Source organism: Gopherus evgoodei, chromosome 1, assembly GCF_007399415.2.
Source record: "Gopherus evgoodei ecotype Sinaloan lineage chromosome 1, rGopEvg1_v1.p, whole genome shotgun sequence".
NCBI lineage: Eukaryota > Metazoa > Chordata > Testudines > Testudinidae > Gopherus > Gopherus evgoodei.
The window spans coordinates 42942287-42969595 of record NC_044322.1 but is presented as its reverse complement, the minus strand read 5'-3'; the positions used below and the strand labels follow the sequence as shown (position 1 = coordinate 42969595).

The window sequence follows — 27309 nt, the reverse complement described above, 5'->3', positions numbered from 1 at the left end:
ATATCTATGTCACTGAGCAGGGATTTCCTTATGTGAACTGTGTATTATTATTAAACTTTTATTATGCACTGTAAGCAGGGGTGAAAGTAAGTTAGGCCACTTACCGGTATGGGCCGGGGGTGGGGGTTCCAACTCCCGGAAAGGGCGGGGACTCAGGTGGAAGGGTCAGGGCTGGAGGTCAGCATCCCCCAACCAGCCCTTTCAGGCCTCCTGGCCCGCGCCACCTGGGGCTCCCGTGTTGATTTAAAGGGCCTGGGGTTGCAGCAGCAGTATCCGGAGCCCCAGGCCCTTTTAAATCACCGGCCCCAGGGCAGCTGCTCCCTTTGCCCCCACCCTCGCCTGCCAGAGGCTGCTGGGGGGGGGGCGGAGGGGGGAAATGGGACAGGGACATTAAAACGCTGCAGACCATACCAGCAGGGCTGACGACAGGGATGGCAAAAGGGGCAGGGACATTAAAGCACTGCTGCAGCAGCACTTTCATGTGGGCTGGGTGTGGGCCGGTGTGGTTCTTACCAGTACAGAGTACCAGCCCGTACCGGCTCACTTTCACCCCTGAGTGTAGGTGTACACTGAGTTGCACAGAAGAAGTATATCAAATAAATACAAAAACTGTGCTGAATGGATAATAGTCCAAGGACACAAGCTGTTTCAAGCGCAGTAAAGAACAATAAAATGAAGCACAAAGGTGGAATGCCTCAGGGAACACCTGGGTTATAAGGAGTTGTTTGGAAGGAGAGCGTATAGTCCTGGGATACGTTAATTAGGAAGCTATTCCACGTTTAGGGGTCATGTTGATGAACAAATAAAACTGGGAAGGAGACAAAGGGAGAGGTTAGCAATGATGCTCAAGAAGACTGAAGAAGGCAGGAAGAATATCAGAGGATAAAGGCAGAGATGTGAAGTTGGGGCCAAACTGTAGAGCATCTTGAAGATGAAGAGGAGGAGCTTGACCTTGCAGTTTAGAAGAGGGAAAACCAGCACACACATTCAAGGAGGGGGATGACACATGGCAGGAAAGGAAAAGGATTTTGGAGGCACTCTTTTGGAGGGCATTGAGTAAGATGGCAGAGAGGGAGGTCAGAGAACAGGGGGCTGCAGTAGTTAAGGCAACACAGAATTAAGGGAGTGGACCACTGTTTGAATGGGACATATACATGGCCACTAAATAATCATGTGACCTTATTGCTGTATCTCTCATCTGCCCATCCTCTCATTTCCTCGCTTGTTGTTGATCACTCCCACTTGTTGCATTGTATCTGCTATTAGGCTAGACCTCTTCTGGGCAGGGACTGTGTCAATGCATCCTGGCACACTGTGGGTGCATTGAATAAATAAAATATAGGCCAAAGCTGGGTGCTTAATGTTAAGCATCTTAATCCACATGTAGGCACCTAGAGTTGGGGGTGGGGGTGGTGCTGATTTTCATGTGTATTTATAATCCCCAGCTCTCATTAACTTTAGGGAAAATTGTGAGTGCTCATGCTCTTGTTAAAATCAGATCACTTATTTAATGCCTAACCTGAGGGATCCACATTTGAAGATTGTGGCACTAGTATTCCATGATGGCCCACCAGCACCACCTTTAGCAGGGGGTGGAAGCTTGTTGTTGTCTAAGGCCACATCCACACTTCAGAGTAAAATCAAAATTAATAAAATCGATTTTATAAAACAGGTTTTATAAAATCGATTTTACACGTCCACACTAGGGCACATTACTTCGGTGGTGTGCGTCCATGGTCCCAGGCTACCATCGATTTCCGGAGCGGTGCACTCTGGGTAGCTCAGTAAAAGAATAGGACCAATAACTTCGATTTCCATCCACACTAACCCTAATTCGATATAGTAATATCAATTTTAGGGTTACGCCTCTCGTTGAGCAGGAGTACAGAAATTGATTTTAAGACCCCTTAAAATCGATTTTAAGTGCCTTGTAGTGTGGACGGGTACAGCGTTAAATCGATTTAACGCTGTTTAAATCGATTTAACACTGTAGTGTGGACCAGGCCTAAGGCAGCTGCAGTCTGGGTAGAATGAAGCTGTTATTCAAGCCATATATTAAGAGTGGGAGATTTTGGAGTTTATTTGGAAGGTTTCTTGTGAGCAGAAGGTTGTAATTACTGATAAGGATAATAAACATGACAGGGAAGACTGAGATCCAGCAATGCCTACTTCCTGTGATCATGGAAAAGTGATTGTATGGAATTCTTATTTCTCTTCACCCTAATGTCTTTCCAGCCAGCTTTTCATAGCAACTCCAGTTATGTGTGATGTGAGGCTTGCGGATATGCAGGTGGTCTTTGTCAGATTATTTGTGTTTATGCAACCTATTAGGCAAGAGCAATTTATCGGACAACAGCAGAATTAAGGCTGATGTTCAAATTGTTGTCCTGTGGGATTTTGATTGTAAAAACCAGGCATGAGCCTGGGGACTGTAACCAACTCTTAATGGTATTTTCAGCCGTGGTCTGTTTCGTGTTGAGAGCACAGGTCTGAAACATGATCTTACTCAATCCAAAAATCTCTTCAGAGTTTTTGGCATAAGCTTTCGTGCATCTGAAGTGGGCTTTTTACCAATGAAAGCTTATCCCCAAATAAATTTGTTAGTCTTTAAGGAGCCACTGGACTCCTCGACATTTTATTAATTTGCTCTTGCTTTCTGAAAGTGTATGACTAAACATTTGACTAAAAAAAAGAATGCGATTTTCTTCAATGTAACAACACTTTTGCTCATGCAAGACAATTCCCCTTCAGGTTTGCACCTACAATAATTGAGGGCACAAATAATAGTACTTGGATGACCCAACCACTTGGATCTATGTGTCCAAATCCAGCATTTGGACATCTAACGTCTAAAATTTGCAAATAGAATCCATTCTGAATGTAGATACAAAATTGCATCCAGGAAATCTGAGGTTAAATTGAAGCTTTCCCAGATTCATCGATTCCAAAGCCAGAAGGGACCATTGTGATCATCTAGTCTGACCTATAGAACAAAGACCATAGAATTTACCTAAAACAATTCCTAGAGCAGATCTTTTAGAAAAGCACTCAACCTTGATTTAAAAATTGTCAGTGATGGAGAATTGACTACATCCCTTGGTAAATTGTTCCAATGGTTAATTACTCTTGACTAGGCTTGCTTGCCTGAAAAAAGCGAATAGCGTTTTTCAAGAGCTTGTCTATATTAGGGATGTTTACACCAGTGTAGCCAAACCAATGCAAACCTTTGAATGTTGCTTAAAGCATGGCTTGGATTGGCGTAACTTACCCCAGTTTCAAGCCCTGGTTGACACTGGAGCAACTCATCTACACTGAGAATTTGCAGCAGTGTAGCTACATCTGTGCAATTACAGTGCTGCAAAAGACCCTAATATACAATGCCTCCATTCATGGATTGATGGATTCTCACGAGAAGAGTTATGCCATTAACATTCCTGTCCTCTGGGACTGCAATGGTAATTTAGGAGAGACAGTGAGTTACACCAGCAGGGCCTTTTAATTTAACTATATGAAATTGCAAGGAGAAGATGGTAAATGATCCCCCAAACTCTTTCACTATGCAACTGATGATTAAAATTGTTTGGGGAAAAAGCTTCTGCCCCTGCCCCTGGATCTGAAGAAACAGTTATTTTCCAGCATTTTACAGGCTAAAAGTAGATGAAAACCTGGTTTATTGGAGACAGAAAGTGCTCAGATACCACGGAGTAGGTGAGGTTTTATCTGCATTCAGTTTTCTTACTGTATTAGGCATAGGCTTGTGTGTTTTATTTTATTTTGATTATTAATTCACTTTGTTCTGTCTGTTACTACTTGGAACCACTCAAATCCTACTTTCTGTATTTAATAAAATCATTTTTTACTTACTAATTAACCCAGAGTATGTATTAATACCAGGGGGGTAAACAGCTCTGCATATGTCTCTATCAGTGTTACAGAGGGAGAACAATTTATGAGCTTACCCTGCATAAGCTTTACACAGGGTAAAATGGATTTGTTTGGGGTTTGGACCCCATTGGGAGTTGGGCATCTGAGTGTTAAAGACAGGAACACTTCTTAAGCGGCTTTCAGTTAAGCCTACAGCTGTTAGGGGACATGGTTCAGACCTGGGTCTGGGTTTGCAGCAGGCTGGCAGGTCTGGCTCTAACCAGGCAGGGCAGTGAAGTCTCACGCTGCCAGGGCAGGAAAGCGGGAGCAGTAGTAATCTTAGCACATCAGTTGGCAGCTCCAAGGGGGTTTCTGTGATCCAACTCGTCACATACGGATCTTTGTATCTATGGCAAACATACCCTCTATCAACACTAGCCAGTCACAATTTGTTATATCAGCATCCGGTATTTGCAGTTTTTCCTTCTTCTGTTTTATTTCCCTTCAGTTATCATGTTTCATATTACATAGTTCACAGCTGCTCCCCCTTTTCAATTTCTTAGGCAATCCATCCAAGGATCCCACTGAAAATATTTCACTTCCCCACCAGTGAAACCAGAGTGAGGCAACGAGAATGCCCCAGAAACTCACCATATCTCCAATGATGCCATCACTGTGGAATACTGCCTATGTAACATTACAATGCTCATTTCTGTAAAGCTCTGGTCACATATTTTGTGCTTAAAACACAACAAAGGGAAAGAGGTGCACAGCCGTGGCATCTTATAACCTGAGTGATTCCAAAGGAATGCCAGTAGGAATTGTTGCTGGGGGCTGGCCCGCAGCACTACAGAAGGAACATGTTGTGGGACTTCAAATATTAATCATATTCATTCAGTGTAAATGAATACAAACACCAACAACATCCTTATCGACAGAAAAGGAAAACAACACTTAATGTAGCCACTACCATATTTCATATGCGCGTGCGCACACCCACCTTTGTTGCCTTTATTTCAATCAAGCCACACAAATAACCCTGGCCTTCAGGTCCTCCCACTGACCTAGCGCTGACCTAGCACTGACATAGTCAGAAGCTCTCCTGCTGACATAGTGCTGTCCATACCGGTGTGAGTGACATAAATTATGCCGACATAACTTGTAATATAGACAAGCCCTCAGTTAGCCACATTTTTCCTTTTCTTTTAACTCATCTAATTCCAGTCCAGAATGCATCTGTTTACTTCTTTCTCCACATAATTAAATTAAACAAAACATATTAATGTTATTTAAAGTGATGTTATTGTGCTGGGAAACACATGGGTAACAATGGATGTTTTAAGTAACGCTAAGCTTCCTGGTTTGTGATGGTTAGAAACAAATCAAGGCAATTGTGTGCTGAGCCTGTTGTTTCTGCAGATGAAAAGTGTAAAAGGCTTGATGGCCACTTAATATTGCAGTCTCGTTACCCTTTGTTATCGGTAATAAGTTGTTCATCTTTCTACGTTACAATAGTAACAATAAAAAGCCCAACTTTCATTATTATTAAATATTTATATTATGGGGATCAGGGCCCCATTGCACTGGGTGATGTATAAACGCAGAAAGAGAGACAATCCCTGCCTAAGAGGGACCTACAGTCAGAATGTCCAGATAAAACATAAGGGATGGGGATACAACATACAAACAAATGAATATGGTGAAAAATTGGAACTAAAGAATTCCCTGCCCCTAACTCCTAATTAGAAGTCACTATAAGTATGGTAGCACCACGGCATTAGCACTGAATGCCACAATCATAGCGTCACTGTGCATGCACTTGAGAAGTCAGTTGTGATATGATACCAGCAGAGGGTGGGTATGGCAGTGAGGCAACCTGGCTCTACTTGTCCACAGGAGCCTCTGCAGTGCACCCTATCTGTAAAGCGCTGCTGCTAAAATCACAGCCTTTACCTGCTCACCCTCCGTGGCATTGGTGGGACAGGCAGCCTGCATTACTGTGAGAGGAGAGGACGCTAAATGCTACAGGTACATTTGTTGGCAGGTGGATACATCAATCCTCACTTGTGCAAAAGCATAATTAAAAAAAAAGTCCATTAAAGCAGTACATGGGCAGGTGGAGCCAGGAGATACATGTGTGTGTACATGTATGACTCTTCAGGCAGTTTCCCTTAGTAGCATGTGGAAAGGATAAGTGTATATGTGATGGCAGGCCAGACCATGGAGAAATTCCCATAGCAACATGCTAGGCTTTGGTTTCATGGCTGAATTCACAGGAGTGTGATAGTTCTGTTATTCTTGTGCCGAGTTCTACCAGGACAATGTTATCATAACTATCCCCTGGAGATAATACCTAGTGGATAACAATAAGTAGTTGTCAAGTAACTTGATGGTTGTTGCTGGTGGAGAATACATAATAAATAAATTATTTGCCCCTTTCACTGGGCTGACCATGATTTTCTTGATATCATTTGTTGTTCAGAATTTTTCATGAAATAATTTTTGGTAATTTATATGTGAGCCACAGAGCCAACTGGTGGATGACAATTCTGTTTTATGGCAACTGTCAAGGTTTCAAAATTTGGTCTTGTTCTGCTCTGGAACCAAATCAAAACCTATTGAATGTTTTCAGGAAAATGCAATTGTGCAGAAATGCCCATTTTCAGATTAAAATCTGAACTTTTTGATTCAGGTGTGTGTGTGTGTGTCTGGGTGCTCAGGGCCCTAGCCTGGGATATGAGAGACCCAGATTCAAGACCCTGCTCTGCCTTACTCAAGGCAGAGTTTTTCATCCCAGAAAACTCTGAATCAGGAACTTGAACCTGAGGTTCCTACTTCTCTGAGCAGCGCCCTACCCACCCAGCAATACTAAAAAGCTTGTCTTCCCTTCCCAACACCCCCAATAAAAACGTCATCCAAACAGGTGTCTCCTCAAAAGATTTCAACAACAGTTCATTTAGCCAAAAATGCAAGTGTGCAGTCCCACTGTGAATATTCAGTATCAGAAATTCAATCTCTTTTTACTGGACACGCAGGTCATATGGCATATTTGTGTTCCCTGACTGGGTGAGTATAATTCTTAGACTTAGGTTTCTGGTGTGAATAATGGGTTAATATAAAATTATTTCATTTCCCCAAATATTCCTGCCTGAAAACTTGTTTGCTACAATAGGTGTGGAAAACAAACACAACAGCAGGGCAGACCCAGTCAGAGCCAGTTCTTTTAAGATCTGAATGAACATGGGTAGAAAGTGTTTTTGCAGTCTTTGCCCAGCTCCAGTTAATGAATTTTACTGCTAAGTGTGGGAGATGGGTACTAGGTCAATGCTGTTAGTAAAATGCTGATCTTTGCACAGTCTGGAATGGAGCACTTTGTGGTAAAGGTGGCATGAAGGCAATTTACAAACCATAGATTATTAATTCAATAGACGAGAACAACTATTGCATAATCACTGTCATTTATCTGGTGAATAGAGACTGATGTTATATATCTATTTAAAACACATCATATTTACACAATTGCTGTACCACAGGTCTCAAGGCTGGATGTGCACATTCTCTGTAAAGGACTTTTGAAAGACTCATTTCAATTAGGGACTGTAACATGCCATGTGTTTATATGCATAATAGAAGTTACTGTGATATTTCTGACATAAAAGACGTGGCACTAAAGACTGACCCAAAGCTCTCTGAAGCCAATGGGAGTCTTTCCATTGGCTGGCTATCAATGGGAGCTGTAGCAAGCTCTAAATGATTTTGCAGAAATTGCGTTAAGGATGTGCCTTTTGTCACTGTCATGAAAATTCATTCAGATTTGTTCAGGCTACAAGCCTCAGAAAAATGACAGTTTGCGCACAATCAGTAGAGACGTTGGCGTTTGGCAGCTAAATTCGCTGAAGATTCCATTGGCACTGAGCATACTCCAGCCCCTCACAACCACTAACTGCACCCAGGCAGCCACCATATTGACAGAGCATGCCCCATCCTGGGCTGCAGGGGCTGATCTGAACTTTTTCTGCAATTGCTCACCCAGTTGCCAGGGGCTGCTGTGATCCTGGCACTGGAACTGACCGCAGAGATACTGTTTCCCTTGTGCTCTCTGTGCTCCTACTTCTCGTGCCAGACAGGATGGGGGAGGAGGCAGATGTTACACCTGAATGCAAAGGAGTGAGAAATGGAGTGGGGGAGGGGAAGAAAGAGTAGCCAGAGGGGGTGGGTTGGATTGGAACAGCAGTGAGACAGACACAGACTAGGGCCAGAAAGGTCTATACCACAAGTACACACTTCCCTAAAGACCTTGAAATTGAACCCAGGAGTTTTCATTTCTGTGCTGTCAGTAAATAGATGTGAAACCCATATGCAAGGTGCATCTCATCCTCCATCTAGTGACTGGTCCACATAGAGGATAACAGCCTACTACTGGCTACCTGTTACTGTTAGTTCAAGTGGTAGAGCTCTGTGCTTTGGATCTAAAGGGCTGAGCCCTGCTGATGATCCAAGCTGAAGGTCAGTATGGTTCCAAATGACTGATTTGCTGTTTTTAAATTATCTTTTAAAATAAACGTAGGAAAGTAGATACAAAAACTACATTAACAGAATGTAAAGTTGGAAGATCAAGGACTCAAAGGTTATGAAATGCCAGAATTAAAGTTGCCTGTGCAAATCTTAATTTGTCGCCCTTGTGTTTATGCATTATGATGGTCTTTAATTATGTGATCAGCTACATTTTTTCCCATGAGACTCCTGCTTCACTCAGTGCACAGGTTGAATCAGAGTTGTGCCATGAAGAAGGCTGTTGCCTGTGGACCCTGTCATGGGATGTGTCCCCCGCATAGGATCTAAAAGGGTTAATAAGGGCCTGAGAGGTCAATTAACATACCAGGCTGCACCTGGAGGGAGAGCCATGTTCAGTTGAGGATGAAGCCCACCTGGGAAGAGGCTGGGAAAGGACTATAAGCAGAAGGAGTTAGAGCAGAAGAGGGATGTAGGGAGGGAGTCTGCAGTCACTTTCTAAGGCCATGTCCAGACTACCCACCGTATCGGCGGGTTAAAATCGATTGCTCGGGGATCGATATATCGCGTCTAATCTAGACGCGATATATCGATCCCTGAGCGCGCTTATATCGATTCCGGAACTCCATCAACCCCAACGGAGTTCCAGAATCTACAGGGAGAGCCGCCAACATCGATCCCGCGCGGTGAGGATGGGTGAGTAATCCGATCTTAGATATTCAACTTCAGCTACGTTATTCACGTAGCTGAAGTTGTGTATCTAAGATCGATTTCCTCCCCGTAGTGTGGACCAGCCCTAAGACTAGAGTCAGATTCCAGACCCCAGAAGGGACCATTGTTATCATCTAGTCTGACCTCCTGCATAACATGTGCCATGGAACTTTCCCAAAATAACCCCTAGAGCATATCTAATCTTGATTTAAAAATGTCGGTGATGGAGAATCCACAATGACCCTTGGTAAATTGTTCCAGTGGTTAATTACCTTCACTATCAAAAAACTATGCCTTATTTCCAGTCTGAATTTATCTAGCTTCCTGAATGTGTCTAGCTTCAGCTTCCAGCTGTTGGATTACATTACACCATTCTCTGCTAGATTGAAGAGCTCATTAATAAATATTTGCTCCTCATGTAGATATTTAAAGACTAATCAAGTACCCCTTAACCTTCTCTTTGTTAATCTAAATATATCGAACTCTGTGTGTTTACAGAAATGTAGGGTTAGAAGGGACTACAAGGGGCATCATTCTAGTCTAACCCCCTACCAAGATGCAGTATTTGTTGTATCTAAACCATCCCAGACAGACAACTTTCAGCCTTTTTTTTGTGTGGAAAACATATAGTAAAGGACCTTTCACAACCTCTTGAGACAATCTGTTCCTTTGCCCTGCTGTTCTTTCTTCTTAGGAAGTTTTCTTGAGACGTAATCTAAATCTGCTGTGCTGTAGTTTGAACCACTGCCTCTTGTCCTGCCCTCTCGGACAAAAGAGAACAACTTTTCTCCATCATTTTTTTGCAGCAGCCTTCCCTTAATCTCCTCTTTTCCAAACTAAACACACCTGTTCCTTCAGCCTTTGCTCATATGACTTGCATTCCATCCCTTTGATCATCTTCATCACTTGCCTCTGAATACTTTCCACTTTCTCTACATCTTTTCTATACATTGGTGACCAAAATTGGACACAGTATTCCAGCTGAGGCCTAACCAGCACCGAGTAGAGTGGTACTATCAGCTCCCGTGACTTGCATGCTATCCCTCTGTTAATGCAACCCAAAATTACATTTGCTTTTTTTGCAACAGCACTGCATCAATGACTTATGTTGATGCTACGATCCACCACAACTCCAAGATCCTTCTTAGTAGTGCTTTCTTCCCTCACTGTAGCACCTGACACTTGTCTTTGTTGAATTTTATTTTGTTGTCTATTGTTCTCCAATTTTTCAAGATCCCTCTGAATTTTAGCTGTCTTCAAAAGCATTGGTAACCCCGCCACACACACACCTTTGTGTCATCTGTAAACTTGATCAGTATGCTCTCTATACCTACATCCAGGTCATTAATAAAGATGTTAAACAACACCAGATCCTGAACAGATTCCTGTGAAACCCCACTTGAGACCTCCCTCCAATCCGACATCTCTCCATTAATAGTTACGCTTTGTTTCCATCACTAAAGGCAGGTTTTACACCCCTTTAATCATTCTTGTGGCTTGCCTCTGAACCGTTTCCAATTTATCAACATCCTTCTTGAATTGTGTGCACCAAAACTGGATACAGTATTCCAGAAGCAGTTGCTCCAGTGCCAAAAACGGAGATAAAATAACCTCTCTACTTCTACTTGAGATTCCGGTTTATGTATCCGAGGATCACATTAGCTCTTTTGGCCACAATATCATGCTGGGAGTTCATGTTCAGCTGATTATCCACCACAACCCCCAAATCTTTTTCAGATTAACTGCTTTCCCAGGATAAAGTCCCCATTCTATAAGTATGGCCTATATTCTTTGTTCCTAGATGTATACATTTACATTTAGGCACATTAAAATGCATACTGTGTGCTTGAGCCCAGTTTACCAGGCAATCCAGATCACTCTGTATGAGGTGACCTCTCCTTTTTGCTTATTTACCACTACCTCAATTTTTGTGTCCTCTGCAAACTTTATCCATAGTGATTTTCAGTTTTCTATCAGTGACCTGAAATAAATGTTAAACTGCATAGGGCCAAGAACCAAACCCCGTCAGATGCTACTGGAAACCTAGCCACTTGATGACGATTCTCATTTAGTTATGTTTTGAGACCTATCAGTCAGCCAGTTTTTAATTCATTTAATATGTGCTGTGTTAATTTTATATTGTTTTAGTTTTTTGATCAGAATGCCATGTGGTACCAAGTCAAACATCTTACAGAAGTGTAAGTATATTACATCAACACTCTTACCTTTAGCAACCAAACTTGTAATCTCATCAAAAAAAGATATCAAGTTAGTTTGCCAGGATCTATTTTCCATAAACTCATGTTGATTGGCATTAATTATATTATCCTCCTTTAATTTTTTATTAATCAAGTCTCATATCAGCTGCTCCATTATCTTGCCCGGGATTCATGTCAGGCTGACAGGCCCATAATTACCCAGTTCAACCCTTCTATGTTTTGAAAACATTGGCACAACATTGGCTTTCTTCTTGTCTTCCTCAGTGCTCCAAGAGCTATTGAAAAAGAGAGAATAGAAAATCGCAGGAGAGAGAGGCAGGGAGTTCCATCTCTTTGGGAAGGACCTGGGTGAGGCAGACTGAAGAAGACCACAAGGACAGAATTAATCCTGCGGTGGGCCCTGGAAAGGGGACAAGGCATGGAGAAGTAGTCCTGAGGGTCAGTGTTCCACCACAGAAAGGAGCTGTGAGGACCCAGGGAGAAGCCACAGGACTCAGAATCAGAGGAGAGACTGTATTAAGCACCTGCTACAAGGAAGCAACACATAGCTCAGAGGTAGCAAGTGGCCCAGGGAAACAGCAGCACAGCTTAAAGGAGCAGACCCACCTGCTTAATATATCATCCTTGGGCCCGACCCCAGAGCACCAGATGCAAAGTGGGTTCCCCTAACAGCCCCAAGGCAGGAGTACAGAAACCCCATCTAAGTACTATTGAGCTCAGGGTGGGACTGAAGACTGAGCCTAAAGGAGAGGTAAAGGAACAGCCCAAGACAGGGTAGAAAGATCTTTTTAGTTGGGATGTTTTTGGATTTTTAGTTGTAATTTTGTTATCATAGATGGGAAGGACTGGACCACTGCCATTCACTGAATAAAGCAAGAGCGCTGTGCAAAAATGGCATGTTAACATGTAATTAAAGGTTATATCATAATGCATACACACAGGTGGCTGAACTATTCTTGCAAAGTCAAGCACTCATAAGTTAGGAAATGCAATTGTAGCATTCCTTGAATATAGTTTTTTTAATTTAATTACCAACATATATGAAGAAAGAAAAGTAAGTCTACATGTGGGTGGGCTGGCTGGACCATAGTGGGGGTTGCTGGGTGGGTAAGGCAGGGATATAAAAACACTGGGGCGAGATAGAGAGGAGATGGAGGTGAGACCTCTGGTGGGAGGCTAGCAGGTTGCAGAAGATGATGACAATGCATTCACTGGAGGGGCAGGGTGACCTCATCAGGCCCTGTAAATTTTGGCTGTGGCCCTGGATGCTGCCTTTATGGCATGTGGTTTTCTTCAGGAGATCAGCTGACCTGAAAAAGGTGCATCCCTCATAAACCAAATCTGACAAACTCTGGTGAAAGGGGCTCACGGAGAGGTGAACACAGGTACATAGTCTCGCCCTGTGAGTTGCACAACTGCCAGTCCTGGGTCTATCTATGGCCTCGTCCAGACTAGGGGAGGAAAATCGATCTTAGATACGCAACTTCAGCTACGTGAATAACGTAGCTGAAGTCGAATATCTAAGATCGAATTACTCACCCATCCAGACGGCGCGGGATCAATGTCCGTGGCTCTCCGTGTCGATTCCGGAACTCCGTTCGGGTTGATGGAGTTCCGGAATCGATGTGAGCGCGCTCGGGGATCGATATATCGCGTCTAGACTAGACACGATATATCGATCCCCGAGCAATCGATTTTAACCAGCCGATACAGCGGGTTAGTCTGGACTTGGGCTATATCTCCTCACTGGGGACATGTAGCCCATGGAATCTGTTAGAGGGGGCATGGAACTGGAAATGGAGTGGTGATTCCTGTCCACTGTCATCCAAGAATGTGAGGAGCATGTCTTCTTCCCCCTCAGTGCAGTTATGATGCTGGGGAATCTCACTGCTACAGTACAGAGAACGCCCCTTAATTGCCAAGAGAACTAAATGGTGTTTTCTGCCTTCCAATAGCAGATAATGGGAGTCATCATCAGCCCAATGGGCCCTGCTCCTTCTCCCTAGTTTAGCTCTGAAATATGGCTGTCAGCAAGGGAGGTCCTGCTATGCTGAGCAGCAGGGCAGGGGAAAGAAAAACATGTACCAGCCACTCAACGAAATGGAGGTGGAAAACTATTCCTCTGTTCTGCCCTCCCAGTTTCCACAGAAAAACTATTCCAGCAAGACCTACACTGTCCTCTGTGGCAGCAGAGGTAGAAAAGCCCCTCTCTCACCAGAGTTGCCCACCAGGAGGAAATAGGAAGAAGAAAGGACTTATCACTAGCTACAGGTGTGAGGAGGGCCCACCAGCAACGGCATTTAAAGAGCATGAAGTAGGCAGCATCAAGCTGATTTCCATATCTCAAATGCCAAGTATGCCCAGGTCCTGAACAGAACTACACTTAATGACAAGTACTAGGGTCTGTTTGGTCTCATTCAGACTGAGACATACCTAGAAAAGTGGTAGATGAAGAGTTAATTGCTTAATAAAAAGGCTGCTTTCTTGCTCTGTGCCAGAAGGCAATGTCTCTGAACATGCTAATTAGACAAGTTTGGAGGCCTAGGGATTTGCAAGTGGAACAGGTAAAAAAATGTATCTGGTGTTAACTGAAAGCTAATTATCTTCATCAAGCAATGGGCGGCCAGATGTTCGGGGCTTGGGAGAGGGAAAAGAGAGGAGAACCAGGGAATACAGGTGTGTGAGAATTGGGTTAGGAATTTCATTCTCTCTCTGACTTGTTTTTCCTTCTGAATCAGTAAGAGCACAAGCTCTACGCTGCCCACATTTGTGCACACTGAGCTTGGACAGCCATCTTTACAAATCTGGCGCAGAAAGTAGGAAATATGTGTGTTTCTCCCAAGCCTCCCCCCCCTTTCCCTAACCCCAGAGTTCCTATTTGTCACAGCATTTACCTAACGATGTACAATACTCACCATTTGTTTCTTACACAGCGCAACCAACGAGTGCAGCGCTTTACAAAATGCATAGGTTAGATATGGCCCACGGCACTAACGTCTAAATTGGATGGAAATAATACACACAGCAATGGATGAGAGATCAGCAGGGATGGAAAGGAAGAGGACGTGAAGAAGAGACTCAATATGGAGATGCAGAATAGTTGTGAATCAAAACCAGGAGGCTGATATAAAGGGCGGGATGGAAAGAAGCATTTTTCACATTTGATCCACAAGAAATCTCTCTTCTTTTGGAGTACTAACCCTGGGAAGCTCTGGAGACTTTACTGCAGTAAAAGTGATGGACATGCTGTGTTTAGATTTCTATGCCTGACCCACAGATGTCTTGAGCCTCCCCATTCTGGGGTGGGGGAGAGGGGTTGGGGTGGCAGCACAATCTAAAGGGGAGGACATGTGACTGCCCCACATCTCCTCTGCCCAGCAACCTCCCCCACATCCTGCACCTAGCTTGGGGCTGCCTGCTCTCCCGCCCCACTTTACCTGCAGGGGGGAAGGGCTCTGTCCTTCCCCCACTGCACCTCTGGCATGTTCAGTTACTCTACCTGGCAGCCAGGCCCGAGCAGGGAGCGGACGGAGCTGCTTCTCACACGGCTGAAGCTTGTCACTTCGGGTCAGCACAGGCTGTCTCAGAGAGCCTGGCTGGGGAGGAGATGGGGGCTGCCCCCTACCCAGGCCTGGCTGCTGGGACAGGGGCAGAACGATCTAGAAATGTGCCAGGGATGGGAGAGGGGACTCTGGCTTGCTCAGCCCCTGTTCCTGGCAGCTGGGCTGGGGTGAAGGGTGACTCGCCACCGCTTCCCCAGACAGACTCTCTCAAACAGCCACCACGCTGCAAAGAGCAGCAACCTGGAGTGGCCGGCGTGAGAAGTATCTGTCCTGCCCCTGCCACTTCGCACCCAGGCCTGGCTGCCAGGGACAGAGGTCAAGCATGCTGGGGGGGAGGGCGCAGCAGGAGGATGACAGCGCCCCTCTCCCTCACCACCCTGAAGGCCAAGCAGATATCGGAGGGGCGGGGAGGGATCACTTGATCCTGCATGCCTCCCCCTCCCCACGCATCACCTATGGCCTCACTTCAACTTCGGTAACGTTTTGTTTCGCAGTACATCTCGTGATGCCATCTCATGATCCGTGACACCTTCTGGAGTCTCATACCCAACAGAATCAGTGCAGCTACGTTGCAAAATGCTAGTCTCCTGGTTCTGTTTGGCTGCCAGCATTTGCTAATGAATAAGAGAGGGTCCTGGAGGCAACTGCAGCCAGGGGAGTCCCTGGCAATGGGATGCTGCTGGAGCCATGCTGCCAAGGAGGGTGGCCATGACTACTGCTGTGGCATGGAGCCTCTGCAGAAAGCCCTGGTGTCCTGCTGAAGCCCCTGAGATCTGTGCAGCTCCTGGGGAATCCATGGAGTCTGGCCCTATGGCCTGTTCTGCACGACAGCAAACTCCATCAGAACAATAAGGAAGAAATCTCAGGCAGAACAACCTCCCTGGGACTTGTTCCCTTTTAGCCCCCTCCCATGGCTTTTCTCTACATTGTTTGCTGGGGAATGTAGTGTTCTAAAGATTGCATGCTCCCCCTGAGAAAACACATTACATTGGTGCAATAGGGTTCATTCAAAGGACAAAAATGCCACTCTTCAGACATATACAGAGAGGATAGGGGCACTTTCACAGAATATCAGGGTTGGAAGGGATCTCAGGAGGTCATGGAGTCCAACCTGCTGCTTAGAGCAGGACTAATCCCCTGACAGATTTTTGTCCCAGACCTCTAAATGGCCACCTCAAGGATGGAGCTCATAACCCTCCCTTAACAGGCCAATATTCAAACCACTGAGCTATCCCTCCCCCACAAAGAAAGTAGCTGTCCACCCCATATGGGACTTGCGCCCACAATCTCTAGCTTAGGAGGCCAATGCCTTATCCATTAGGCAACTTGGGCCACTTTCCTTGGCTTTGATATATTTCTCTGGATGCATCAAAGGTTTCCTGTCTATGATACTTATCTGATTCAAAGATCTATAAATGAAGTATTTTATATATACACTTACACAATGGCCACCCTTATTAATATACCAATTTTGCCTTTGATCTGGTTGCCTTAGTATTTGCAGTATCCCTGTATTTCCCTGTCAGGGCTACAAGGGACTGCAAATGCAAATGCACACATATCCCTCCTTCGGTATAAAGCTTTCTCTGTAAAGCTCCATTAATATTTATAACAATGTATAAATAAATAATAATAATTAGAGCTGGCTGGAAAATCTTTGATGGACCCATTTTCCATCAGAGAATGCAGTTCTGCTTAAATGGAAATGCTTCATGAAATCATATTGATTTTGCTGAATTTTTGTGTGTGTGTGTGGAGGAGTTCCAAACACTTAGATTTTTCTTTTCAAAATGACTCTTTGTTTAGCAAGGTTTTATTTTGTATTATAGTATATGTTATGATAGAATGTTCAATTTTTAAAAGTCATAATTGAAATGAAATGAAACTTTTTTTGGAACTTTCTTTCGTCAATTTCAAATTTGTTTTGTTCCTAATTGCAATAAAAAGAAATGTCAGATCCTCAGTGAAATGGACGTTCCAATAACAATCCCTACACATTATATAAAGAGCAATTTCTTGCAACAATTTTCTTTGAGAAAGGTTGGCAAGCTCTGTACCTACTTACATAAGTTCCTCATTTACCCAAAGAACCAGGAGCTTGTTAACAAGGTATCTCCATTGTTTTTCAAACTTACATCTAAGCTGGAACTGGCAGAAGAGGAAGTGATGCCATTATCACAGAGTAGCCCAATGCACTGGGATAGTGTGGCCATGCTAGTGTTCAGCAGAAAAAGCTCTATCTATAAATATGATAGAAATATTTAGATATAATTCGTCTACTCTTTATTTAAATAAGGGATTCCTTTTCAAAACATGTCACTTGGAGCTACGCTCCTGTAGATGGCACTATTGCCACTTCTAACAGGCAAATGGCAACACAAGAAAATCCTTTGGCTTTATTTAACACAGGGCTTGAAACTGGGCCAGAAATTTCATTGATTACCAGACTAATCTAGCTGGTGGAGGTCAGTAGTGACCAAAGTCACACAATGCTGTTTATACTGTATTGTGTGAAATGACTTGATGATCTTAGTTCAGTTCCCCGTGGACAGTTTCTTCACTGCACATAATACACCATCACAACTGGCATCCTCAGCACATAAGCTGAGGATAGAATTAAGCATTATGAATATGAAACATTGAGCAAGAACTATCCTGTTTCAGATAAGTTTAAAATTCTCACTGAAGTCAATAGGAGTTATGCATATATATCTGAGGGCAAAATTTGACCATAGCTAATTAATCTGCTAATTAATAATTAATTAAAATACAGCTGTCCACAGGCATAGCAATCATTACCCTTCATAACTGGCTAATGGCCTGTGTAAGAACCACTGCTTTCATTTTCTTTTGCTTTCTGACTCTGAGTCAACACCACATTTGATTCTCTCTCCTTCTAGATTATCTCCTTCTAGATTATCTAGATTATCTCTCCTTCCAACTGTTTTAGTTGCAATTTGATGGGTGTATAGTAAGCATTACTATGTGCTTCAAATTCCTTGGTACTTATTAGTTTTACATCAGTTCTTAATTTTTTTTTTTAAGATTTTTTTTCAGTGGAGGAGGAGAAAGGAACATTAGTTCAGAGATATCATTGAACAGTCACATTTCTCTCAGAATGGCTGTCAAGACATATTAGTATAAATTAAATGAAAAAAGCTCATGCAACTTTAAGTTTGCAAGCTTAGACACTTAAAAGCTAGGACATACCAAAGTTAAGGTTGCACATGTAACCTTAACTCTGTCCCTGTGAGTGTACACACTGCAATACAGTGTTTATCTAAAGGAGAAATAGAATACTGCCATGTAACTAAATTAACTCTATGTTTTTTGTCTGAGGGAGATCTTTACCTTGGTAAGGGCCAGATCTGCACAAACGTTAGTGTGAAAGCATGCAAGAAACCTTGCCTCTTGCTTTTCATGGTTGCACAAATGCTTAATCACAATAGCCATCATCATTAGCAGGGACTGCTCATTCCTTCAGAGAGCAAATTACCGAAACATAAGGAGGAAGTGACCATAGCCCTGTCCTCTCTACTGTCCTGTAGGATAGGACTAGCGCATTGGGGAACTTGTAGGATGCCTTCTCACACATGATCCATTCTGGTGCTTCCCACCTGTGAGGCAGTTCAATACCATCCCCAATACAGGGCTGTGGGCAAATAGCAGCATCTAGCCTTAACAGCAGCAACTGTGCAGTTAATGCCATTGAACTTAATGGGATTACTCCCAATGGTGACTACTCCTCAACTTGGGTACCAGGTGCACAGTCAAGCCCTATAGAAGGTTTGTTCGTGAAAGAGGTGAGACTGGAACTCAGGAACTGGCTCCCAGGCCTGTGTATATTCCTCAACCCAAGGGAGCATTTTGTCTGGGAATAGAGCAATAGGAGGGAGAGAGTAGAGAATCGTTTATAAGATCCTGGCTTTCCCCCAAAATCTGGACATTTATCTGAACCAGGTGGGAGCAACTCTGAGGCACAGCAGAAAAGTTAGCATTTCACTTGTACACAGCACATTGTTCCTTACATGCACATTTAGATTCCCATTAATTTCAATGGGTGATGGATCAGGCTCTCTGCGAGCTTAGCAGGACATCACTGTGCATGCAGAGCATGGAATTTTCAAGCACTCATGACTTGTACAAATTAAAACTAAATTCTTCAGGAACAAAGCCATGTCTCTTTCCTTAATGAGGACTATTCCCCTGCCGAATTGAAATTTAACTCAACCCTCAACCATTTTGCCTGTAGACATCTTTTAAACCAACAAAACCAGTTACAATATACTTTGCTTTTAACGTGAAAAGGGTTTTGTTTTGTTTTCATACTTCCCTTACTCAACAGCACAGGACTTATTTTGCTCAAACTTTCAACAACAAAAAATCATCTTGGGATAGAGACCAAGCACAGAAAAAAACCCAAGGGTCACATTTTCAAAAGATTCTAACTGACTTAAAAGTTTAAGTCCCATTGAAATTCAATGAGTCATGGGTGTCTATGGTGCCAAACAGGGACAGCTCTAAGCACCAGCAAAGCAAGCACGTGCTTGGGGCAGCCTATTTGCAGGGGCAGCAGGGATCCAGCATGGGAGCTGAGAACCAACAGGGGGCTCTGGGAGCTGTAGTTCCTTGGTTAGCTCCCTGCCTACAGAGCCAGCCTTGGAGCAGGGAAAGAACTATATTTCCCAGCATTCCCTTGGCCACTACCAAGAGGAAAGGAAGGCGGAGGAAGAGAGGTAGCCGAGACCTCATGCTGTAGCTTGCTGTGAATGGAGAGCTGCACTGTGAAGGGTAGGGATACTATATTTTAACATTCAAAAAATAGGACACTCCATGGGGAGGGAGGGTAGCCCCGCCCTGCCACCATCCACTGCCTCTGACTGCCCCCCACAGAAGCCCCAACCCATCCACCCCCCCTGCTCCCTGATCACCCCCTCCCGGGACCCCTGCCCCAACGGCCCCCCGGGAGCCCACCCCCATCTAAGCCTCCCTTCTCCTTATCCCCCAACTACCCCCTCCTGATACCACCTCCCAACTTCTCCCCTAGGACCTAGGACCACCTACCTCTCTCCTGACAAACCCCTGGGACTCCCATGCCTTTCCAACCACTGTCTGTCCCCTAACTGCCCCCCCGAACCCCTGACCCATCTAACCCCCCTTCTCCCTGCCCCTGACCGCCCCCCCGAACCTCCACCCCATCCAACTCACCCTGCTCCCTGTCCCTTGACTGCCCCCTGGAAGCTCCAACCCCTCAACCCCCTTATCATGCCGCTCAGATCAGAATGTCTGGCTCCGTGCAGCGCCAGACATGCTGCTGCATACATGCTGCCGTGCTTCCCCGTGGAACCACAGCCTCCACCAGCACCTGCCTTCCAGATTTGAATACTTCAAAATTCAGGAGTGCTCAAGCTCAGTTTGGGCAACTGTTACTTCATTTCTCCCAAATCAAATATACTGATCCACTGTAACTTGCTGTAGAAAAAGTAGGATAAAATTGAGCAAGAAATGCTTCCCAGTGGTTATTAGGACTGGAATTGCTATTTTCAACAGCCATTGCCTTTTTTTGTTTGTTTATTTAAAAGGAAGACAGTGATATTGCATTGGCAAATTCCCCATAGAAAGAAAGAGTGGAACAAAAGAATAACAAAGGCGCCTGAACTTTTCCTCACTTATGTAGGACAGTCTTATAATGTGCATCCAGATATCCTCCAATCATACAAGCTGAAAATTGTTCCATTTACTGCAGTTCTGTAACCATATGGGAACCAATCCTGTCTGTGTTCTGTGCACATCCAAAATTCCTGCTGAATGACCTGCCCTGGGAGCGAGTTACCAGTGACCCAGGGCTGTGGCGGTAGGAGGGTGCAGGTGGGGGAGCAGGGGAGAGTTCAGGGCTGGGAGAGGCAGAAGGTGTGTGTGGGGGGGCAACGGGGGCAGAATGGGGGAGCCCAGAGCTGGGGCGGCAGGGAGTGTGTGTGGCAGGGAGAGCCCAGGGCTGGAGCAGCAGGGAGGTGCGGCAAGAAGCTCAGGGCTGGGACGGGGGGCAGCCAAAATTTTTTTTGCTTGGGGTGGCAAAAAACTTAGAGCCAGCCCTGGTGCCAAAGTCACTTAGTTGCTTTAAAAATGTTACCCTAAATTATTTTAATGGGAAAACAATTTCAAAACTGTTCTACCTAGCACTGTGGATAGGACCTAAACAAGTTTTAACCATGCTACAGCTCCTTTCCAATACCACACTTCCATAATAGAACAAATTAATAGTTGTGTCCAGGTGGCTTTGTAGCTCTGTTACTAATGCTGTTCATGAAGTTGCCATGCACAGAAAATTAGATCTGTTGCCCATCTACCTGATTTCTAACAAAAGCAACAGCATAAATATATATTCTCTCGCTTTGTCTGCTACTATACATGCATCCATATTTTGTAGAATCCCTGTAGCAAGTTGTGAATGATGCACAAGAAGACAAATCCCTCTCCAGTAGATGGAACATAGACAGAGCTATGCAGGCACTGCTGCGTTCTTTTGTATTTCCCTCTGCTTTTAATCAAGGTCACTCCACAGTCAGCTCAGAAAAGAGCTTCAGAAATACCCTGAAGTCTCAACACTGGAAAAAAAATAAAGGAAAAAGAAACCCTCAGAAAAATATTTTAAATATTTAGTGTTTCATAAAATCCTCCTGTCTTTCCCCCTCATTCAGACTCCCCAGCAAGCCAGCTACATCATCTCCTACTTGGGAACAAGGCAGAGCTTCTGGTGCCCCCTCAAAGGTAGCTTTCTCCTGCAGCGCTGCCCAGAGGGGGGACAAGTGGGGCAATTTGCCCCGGCCCCCACGAGAGTTTTTCAGGGCCCCTGGAGCGGGGTCCTTCACTCGCTCAGGGGGCCCTGGAAAATTCTTGTGGGGCCCGGGCCCCTGGAGCTTCTTCTACGCTGGGTCTTAGGCGGTGGGGGGACCCCCGTCAAGGGTCTTCAGGGCACTTCGGCGGCGGGTCCCGGAGCGGAAGGACCCCCCACTGCCGAAGTACTGCCAAAACAGGGGCCTCCCGCTGCTGAAGACCCCAGGCCTCCTGAATCCTCTGGCAGCCCTGCTCTCCTGCCCCATCAAAACCACAAACCAAACATAAAAAAGCATGTAAAGCGTTTCAGAATTGTTTTGGAAGGTTTAAAGCTGGGCTCTTCCCCACCCCCACTCATTGCAAAAAGTATTGTATTGGCTGTTCCAAACTTAGAGACAAACTGACAGTCAGGGCTGGCTCCAGCTTTTTTGCTGCCCCAAGCAAAACAAAACAAACAAACAAAAAAGCCAGAGTGCCACCGCCGAAGCAAAAAACAACAACCACCAAACAAAAAAAACCCTGGAATGCTGCCCTTTGAGAAGTGCTGCCCCAAATACATGCTTGGAATGCTGGTGCCTAGAGCCGATCCTGCTGACAGTTCTGGGATGTTACAGAAATCCCAGGCCAGATCCACTGAGACCACTGTCTGTTTTACTGCTCCAGCAATGCAAAGCAGTCACAAGCCTGGCTTCACCTGGAGGGTACAAAGCAAACACAACAGACTGGTGAATCTGGCCTCATATCGTAAAGCTAGCAGCTTTTGAGGCAAGTGATAATTAAAATCCTTCAAGAATACTGTGGTTTCTCTTTAAGCCTTCCCAATGTTGTCCTGCATTTGGTAAACAGATATGATTTTGTAATTAGTCTGTTCCTGCTATAAGGGATACTGCAAATACTGAGGTATCATTATTTCATGTATCTAAGGGTACGTCTACACTACAGGATTATTCCAATTTTACATAAACCTGTTTTGTAAAACAGATTGTATAAAGTCGAGTGCACGCAGCCACACTAAGCACATTAATTCGGCGGTGTGCGTCCATGGTCCGAGGCTAGCGTCGATTTCCGGAGCGTTGCACTGTGGGGAGCTATTCTGTAGCTATCCCATAGTTCCCACAGTCTCCCCCGCCCCTTGGAATTCTGGGTTGAGAGCCCAGTGCCTGATGGGGCAAAAATCATTGTCGCGGGTGGTTCTGGGTAAATGTCGTCAGTCATTCCTTCCTCCGGGAAAACAACGGCAGACAATCATTTCGTGCCCTTTTTCCCTGGATTGCCCTGGCAGACGCCATAGCATGGCAACCATGGAGCCCGTTGAGCTTTTTTTTTTTTTTTTTTACTGTCACCGTATGTGTACTGGATGCCGCTAACAGAGGCGTTACTGCAGTGCTACACAGCAGCATTTGTTTGCTTTTGCATGATAGCAGAGATGGTTATCAGCCATTCTGCACTGTCTGCTGCTATTGTAAATTGGCAATAAGATGACGGTTATCTGTCATTCTGTACTGTCTGCTGCTATCATGGGTGCCCCTGGCTGAGGTTGGCCGGGGGCACAAAGGCAAAACTGGGAATGACTCCCTGAGTCAATTCCGCCTTTATGGTTTCTAAAAATAGAGTCAGTCTTGCCTAGAATATGGGGCAAGTGTACTAGAGAACCAGTGTATTAGAGAGCATAGCTGCTCCATGTCAGATCCTGCAGAAATGATGAGCTACATGCCATTCACAGGGGGTGCCCCTGCAACAACCCCACCCGTTGCTTCCCTCCTCCCCCAACCTTCCTGGGCTACCGTGGCGGTGTCCCCCCTCATTTGTGTCATGAAGTTATAAAGAATGCAGGAATAAGAAACAGTGACTTGTTAGTGAGATAAAATGAGGGGGAGGCAGCCTCCCGGTGCTATGACAGTCCAGGCAGGACATTAAGCAGTGTGGGGGAGAGGAGCCCAGCATGCCGCTGCTATGACAGTCCAGGCAGTACATAATCTTTTCTTTACACCAGAAAGGGAGGGGGCTGATGGAGCTCAGCCCTCAGTTGCTATGATGAGGACTGTTACCAGCCATTCTGTACCATCTAGTGGAAATGACCAGGAATCATTCCTATTTTTACCCAGGCGCCCCCGGCCAGCCTCACCTGAGGCCAGCCAGGAGCACTCACAGGCTGATGGTGATGACAGATAGCAGTCATATTATACCATCTGCCAGCGGGGAGGGGAGAGGAGCAGATACTGCTCTTCACTGCTGCAGCATCGCGTCTACCACCAGCATTCAGTAGACATAGGGTGACACTGAAAAAAGTCAAGAAACAATTTCTTTCCCTTTTCTTTCACGTGGTGGGGGGAGGAAGTAAATTGACGAGCTATTCCCTGAACCACGCTGGACAATGTGTTTGAACCTACAGGCACTGGGAGCTCAGCCAAGAATGCAAATAGTTTTCGGAGACTGCTGTGGACTGTGGGATAGCTGGAGTCCTCAGTACCCCCTCCCTCCCTCCATGAGTGTCCATTTGATTCTTTGGCTTTCCGTTATGCTTGTCACGCAGCACTGTGTAGCCTGGAGATTTTTTTCAAACGCTTTGGCATTTCGTCTTCTGTAACGGAGCTCTGATAGAACAGATTTGTCTCCCCATACACCGATCAGATCCAGTATCTCCCGTACGGTCCATGCTGGAGCTCTTTTTGGATTTGGGACTGCATCACCACCCGTTCTGATCAGAGCTCCATGCTGGGCAAACAGGAAATGTAATTCAAAAGTTCGCGGGGCTTTTCCTGTTTACCTGGCCACTGCATTCGAGTTCAGATTGCTGTCCAGAGCGGTCACAGTGGTGCACTGTGGGATACCGCCCAGAGGCCAATAACGTTGATTTGCGGCCACACTAAGCCTAATCCGATATGGTAATACTGATTTTTTAGCGCTACTCCTCTCGTTGGGGAGGAGTACAGAAACCGATTTAAAGAGCCCTTTATATCGATATAAAGTGCCTCATAGTGTGGACGGGTGCGGCGTTAAATCGGTTTAACGCTGCTAAAATTGGTTTAAACGCGTAGTGTAGACCAGGCCTAAGGGAACTGACAGATTTATAAGAGCGATCATTGTAATTTGGATGACAAGTCAGTGTCACCCAGCCTGTAGTGAATGGGAAGTGCACAGGTATAGTAGGAAAGTCTCTTTTCCTCCCTCTGCCACACTTTGAAAGATTAAGTCTATGACCAGTTTGCACCTATGTTGCAGCTGTCACAATTTTAGTGAAGTTGTCCATTCCAGCACAATGTACAGATGGCTGACACCTTTTTATTTCTGCAGTCTTATATCCTTAAATCCATTCTAAATCTCCTCCACCTCCATTAAAAGGCATCAGTTACAGCACGCTTCTCTATCTCAATGCACTGATCTTCCATTCCCAGCTACATGGTATCTAATTATAATACCCTTCTCATAGCAACCATTACAATGAAATTATACACTTGGCTCTTAACAGCAGAGTAAAATGGGGCTGGAGTAATGAGTAGCTCGCGTAGATGACTAGCGAATGCTTTCTAATGGGGTGCACTTACCTTCCAGAAGAAATACTGTGTTGTTATAGCGAAGACCTCGAAGCCACGACTGGCTCTTTTAAGTTCCTCTTGAATACAGCTGAATTGCCTGGACTGCTTGTCACACTTTTCCTTCAGCTGCTGGATGAACTGCCGTTCAGTCTCTTGAGTCTGCAGATCTGCCTTGGTGGAAAATCCATTTCTTGGAACAGCTACCCTTTGTTTAGGGTGTCCTACAAGATGAAATAAAAAAACAAGACCATAATCAGTTACTCTATATGCATGGACACAACCTCTCATGCTTCGAAGGCTTCTGGAACTCTACTAAAAAAATAGCCTGCTGCATTCACACAAGCTTTCCAGTGAATTTACTTGTAAAAAGTGCTGGCACATCAAAGCACAAATTACTCCTTTGAGATTGATCCTTCAAGGAGTTAAGGGTGCATCTACACTGCAATTAGACACCCACAGCTGGCCCATGCCAGCTGACATGGGCTTGTGGGGCTCAGGCTAAGGGGCTGTTTAACAGCAGTGTAGATGCTCAGGCTGGAGTCCAAGCACTGGACCCTCCCCCTTGCAGGATCCTAGAGCCCAGCTTCCAGTCCAGGCCTGAACGTCTACACAGCAGTTAAACAGCCCCTTAGCCCGAGCCCTGCAAGCCCAAGTCAGCTGGCAGTGTACATACCCTAAGTGTGTCCTGCGTGGTGGTGAGCACCTTGAGTTCCCGCTGATGCAATGATAATTCAGGACATTCAGCACCTCACAGGAGATGTCAATGTCACTGCAGGACTGGGCTCAATGGTCCTCCTCTCATTAACAAACCTGTGCCCCTTGTTAGTATTCTGTACCTTCTCCAGTTACATACAAGCTAAGATGGGCACAGAATCAACAGAAAAGGCATGTTCTGTCAGACACGTCATATCCTTCTAGAAAAGCTAAACAAGAATTAGGGTGACTGTCATGTATGTTTGCTCACTTGTGAAACTGTTTTGTGAGTATGGATTTAAGGTAGTCTTCTGCTCTGAATACTATACTTTCTATGCTATCTGGCACACAGGTAATCAAACGCACAGGTGAGTGGTTTTCTGAATTCTGATTCAGAATCCATGTAGCTAGAGATTGGAAAAGGGGGAGGAGGAATAGGAAGAGATTCTGCCTTTAAAAGAATGAATTCATGGAAACAGGGATCCAGTAGACTAAGCACAGGAATGGAGACAGAGGACCCAAACCTCAGGTGTGCTAGATAATTGATTGGTGCACCTGGGAGAGCACTAAAGGTAGCTTTACTTCACCTTTCTGCCCCTCCTCTGAACAGAGTGATGGCCAATTCATCCTTTGGTGCAATTTAGAGGAGCTTTGGGGCTGCTCTAAATTGAACGAGCATTTAGTGACACCCACAACCCCCAAGGGCTGCAACACTGATTGTATTTTGCCAGAGAGTTGTGCTCCTGTTAATCCTGCGATGCCAGAGCAGCCCATTGACAGCAAGCTGGATTCTATTCATTTTTGTGCCTCATCAACAGATATGTGAACAAATTCCAGTTACAGGACCAATCACTTACAGTTATGCAACCCAACTGAGGACAACGGAGTTGCACGTGTCACCAAGGAAGCAGTATAAAGAAAATACGATTGCATGGCCATCACTGATAGCCTGTTCAGCTGTAGAACTTTTACACCTGGTGATGATGTGTGAGGAAGAAATAAACCAATCTGACTAGCAGTGATGAGGATGAGTTTGCAGGGTTGGCAGTTTGAAAAGCTGCTCTGGAGTCACGAGATACAAGCCATACAGAACACCCAATATGCTATTTTTACAGTTACTTTTTAGAGCAGAACTTAGAACTTCCACCTCCTGAAGTTATAATTAACTCTCCATTGACTGACTGACTCACCAGAACCCACAGGAATTACTTTTCAGGTCTATATAAAAAACATGAACTTGGAAATACAGTGCTTAAATTTCACCATCACTTCCCCCCCCTTTTGTTTTTGGAAGTTTCTATTGTCCCTGTGCAGCATTAGCAGCCTTCCTGATGCTGTCACTATGGGAAGTGCTAAGGGAGTCAGCCACAGTGAGAG

General features: G+C 44.9%; 1 protein-coding gene across 3 annotated transcripts in view; it reads right to left on the bottom strand.

Annotated features, from left to right (window-relative positions):
- Window positions 1–27309, bottom strand: part of MTUS2 (microtubule associated scaffold protein 2) — a 514325-nt gene that overhangs the window by 76371 nt on the left and 410645 nt on the right. For all 3 annotated transcript variants that reach the window (XM_030562772.1, XM_030562780.1, XM_030562789.1), the window contains one exon: window positions 25249–25460. In XM_030562772.1, coding sequence (XP_030418632.1) covers window positions 25249–25460 — 212 coding nt within the window. The remainder of the gene's footprint in view (window positions 1–25248; window positions 25461–27309) is intronic.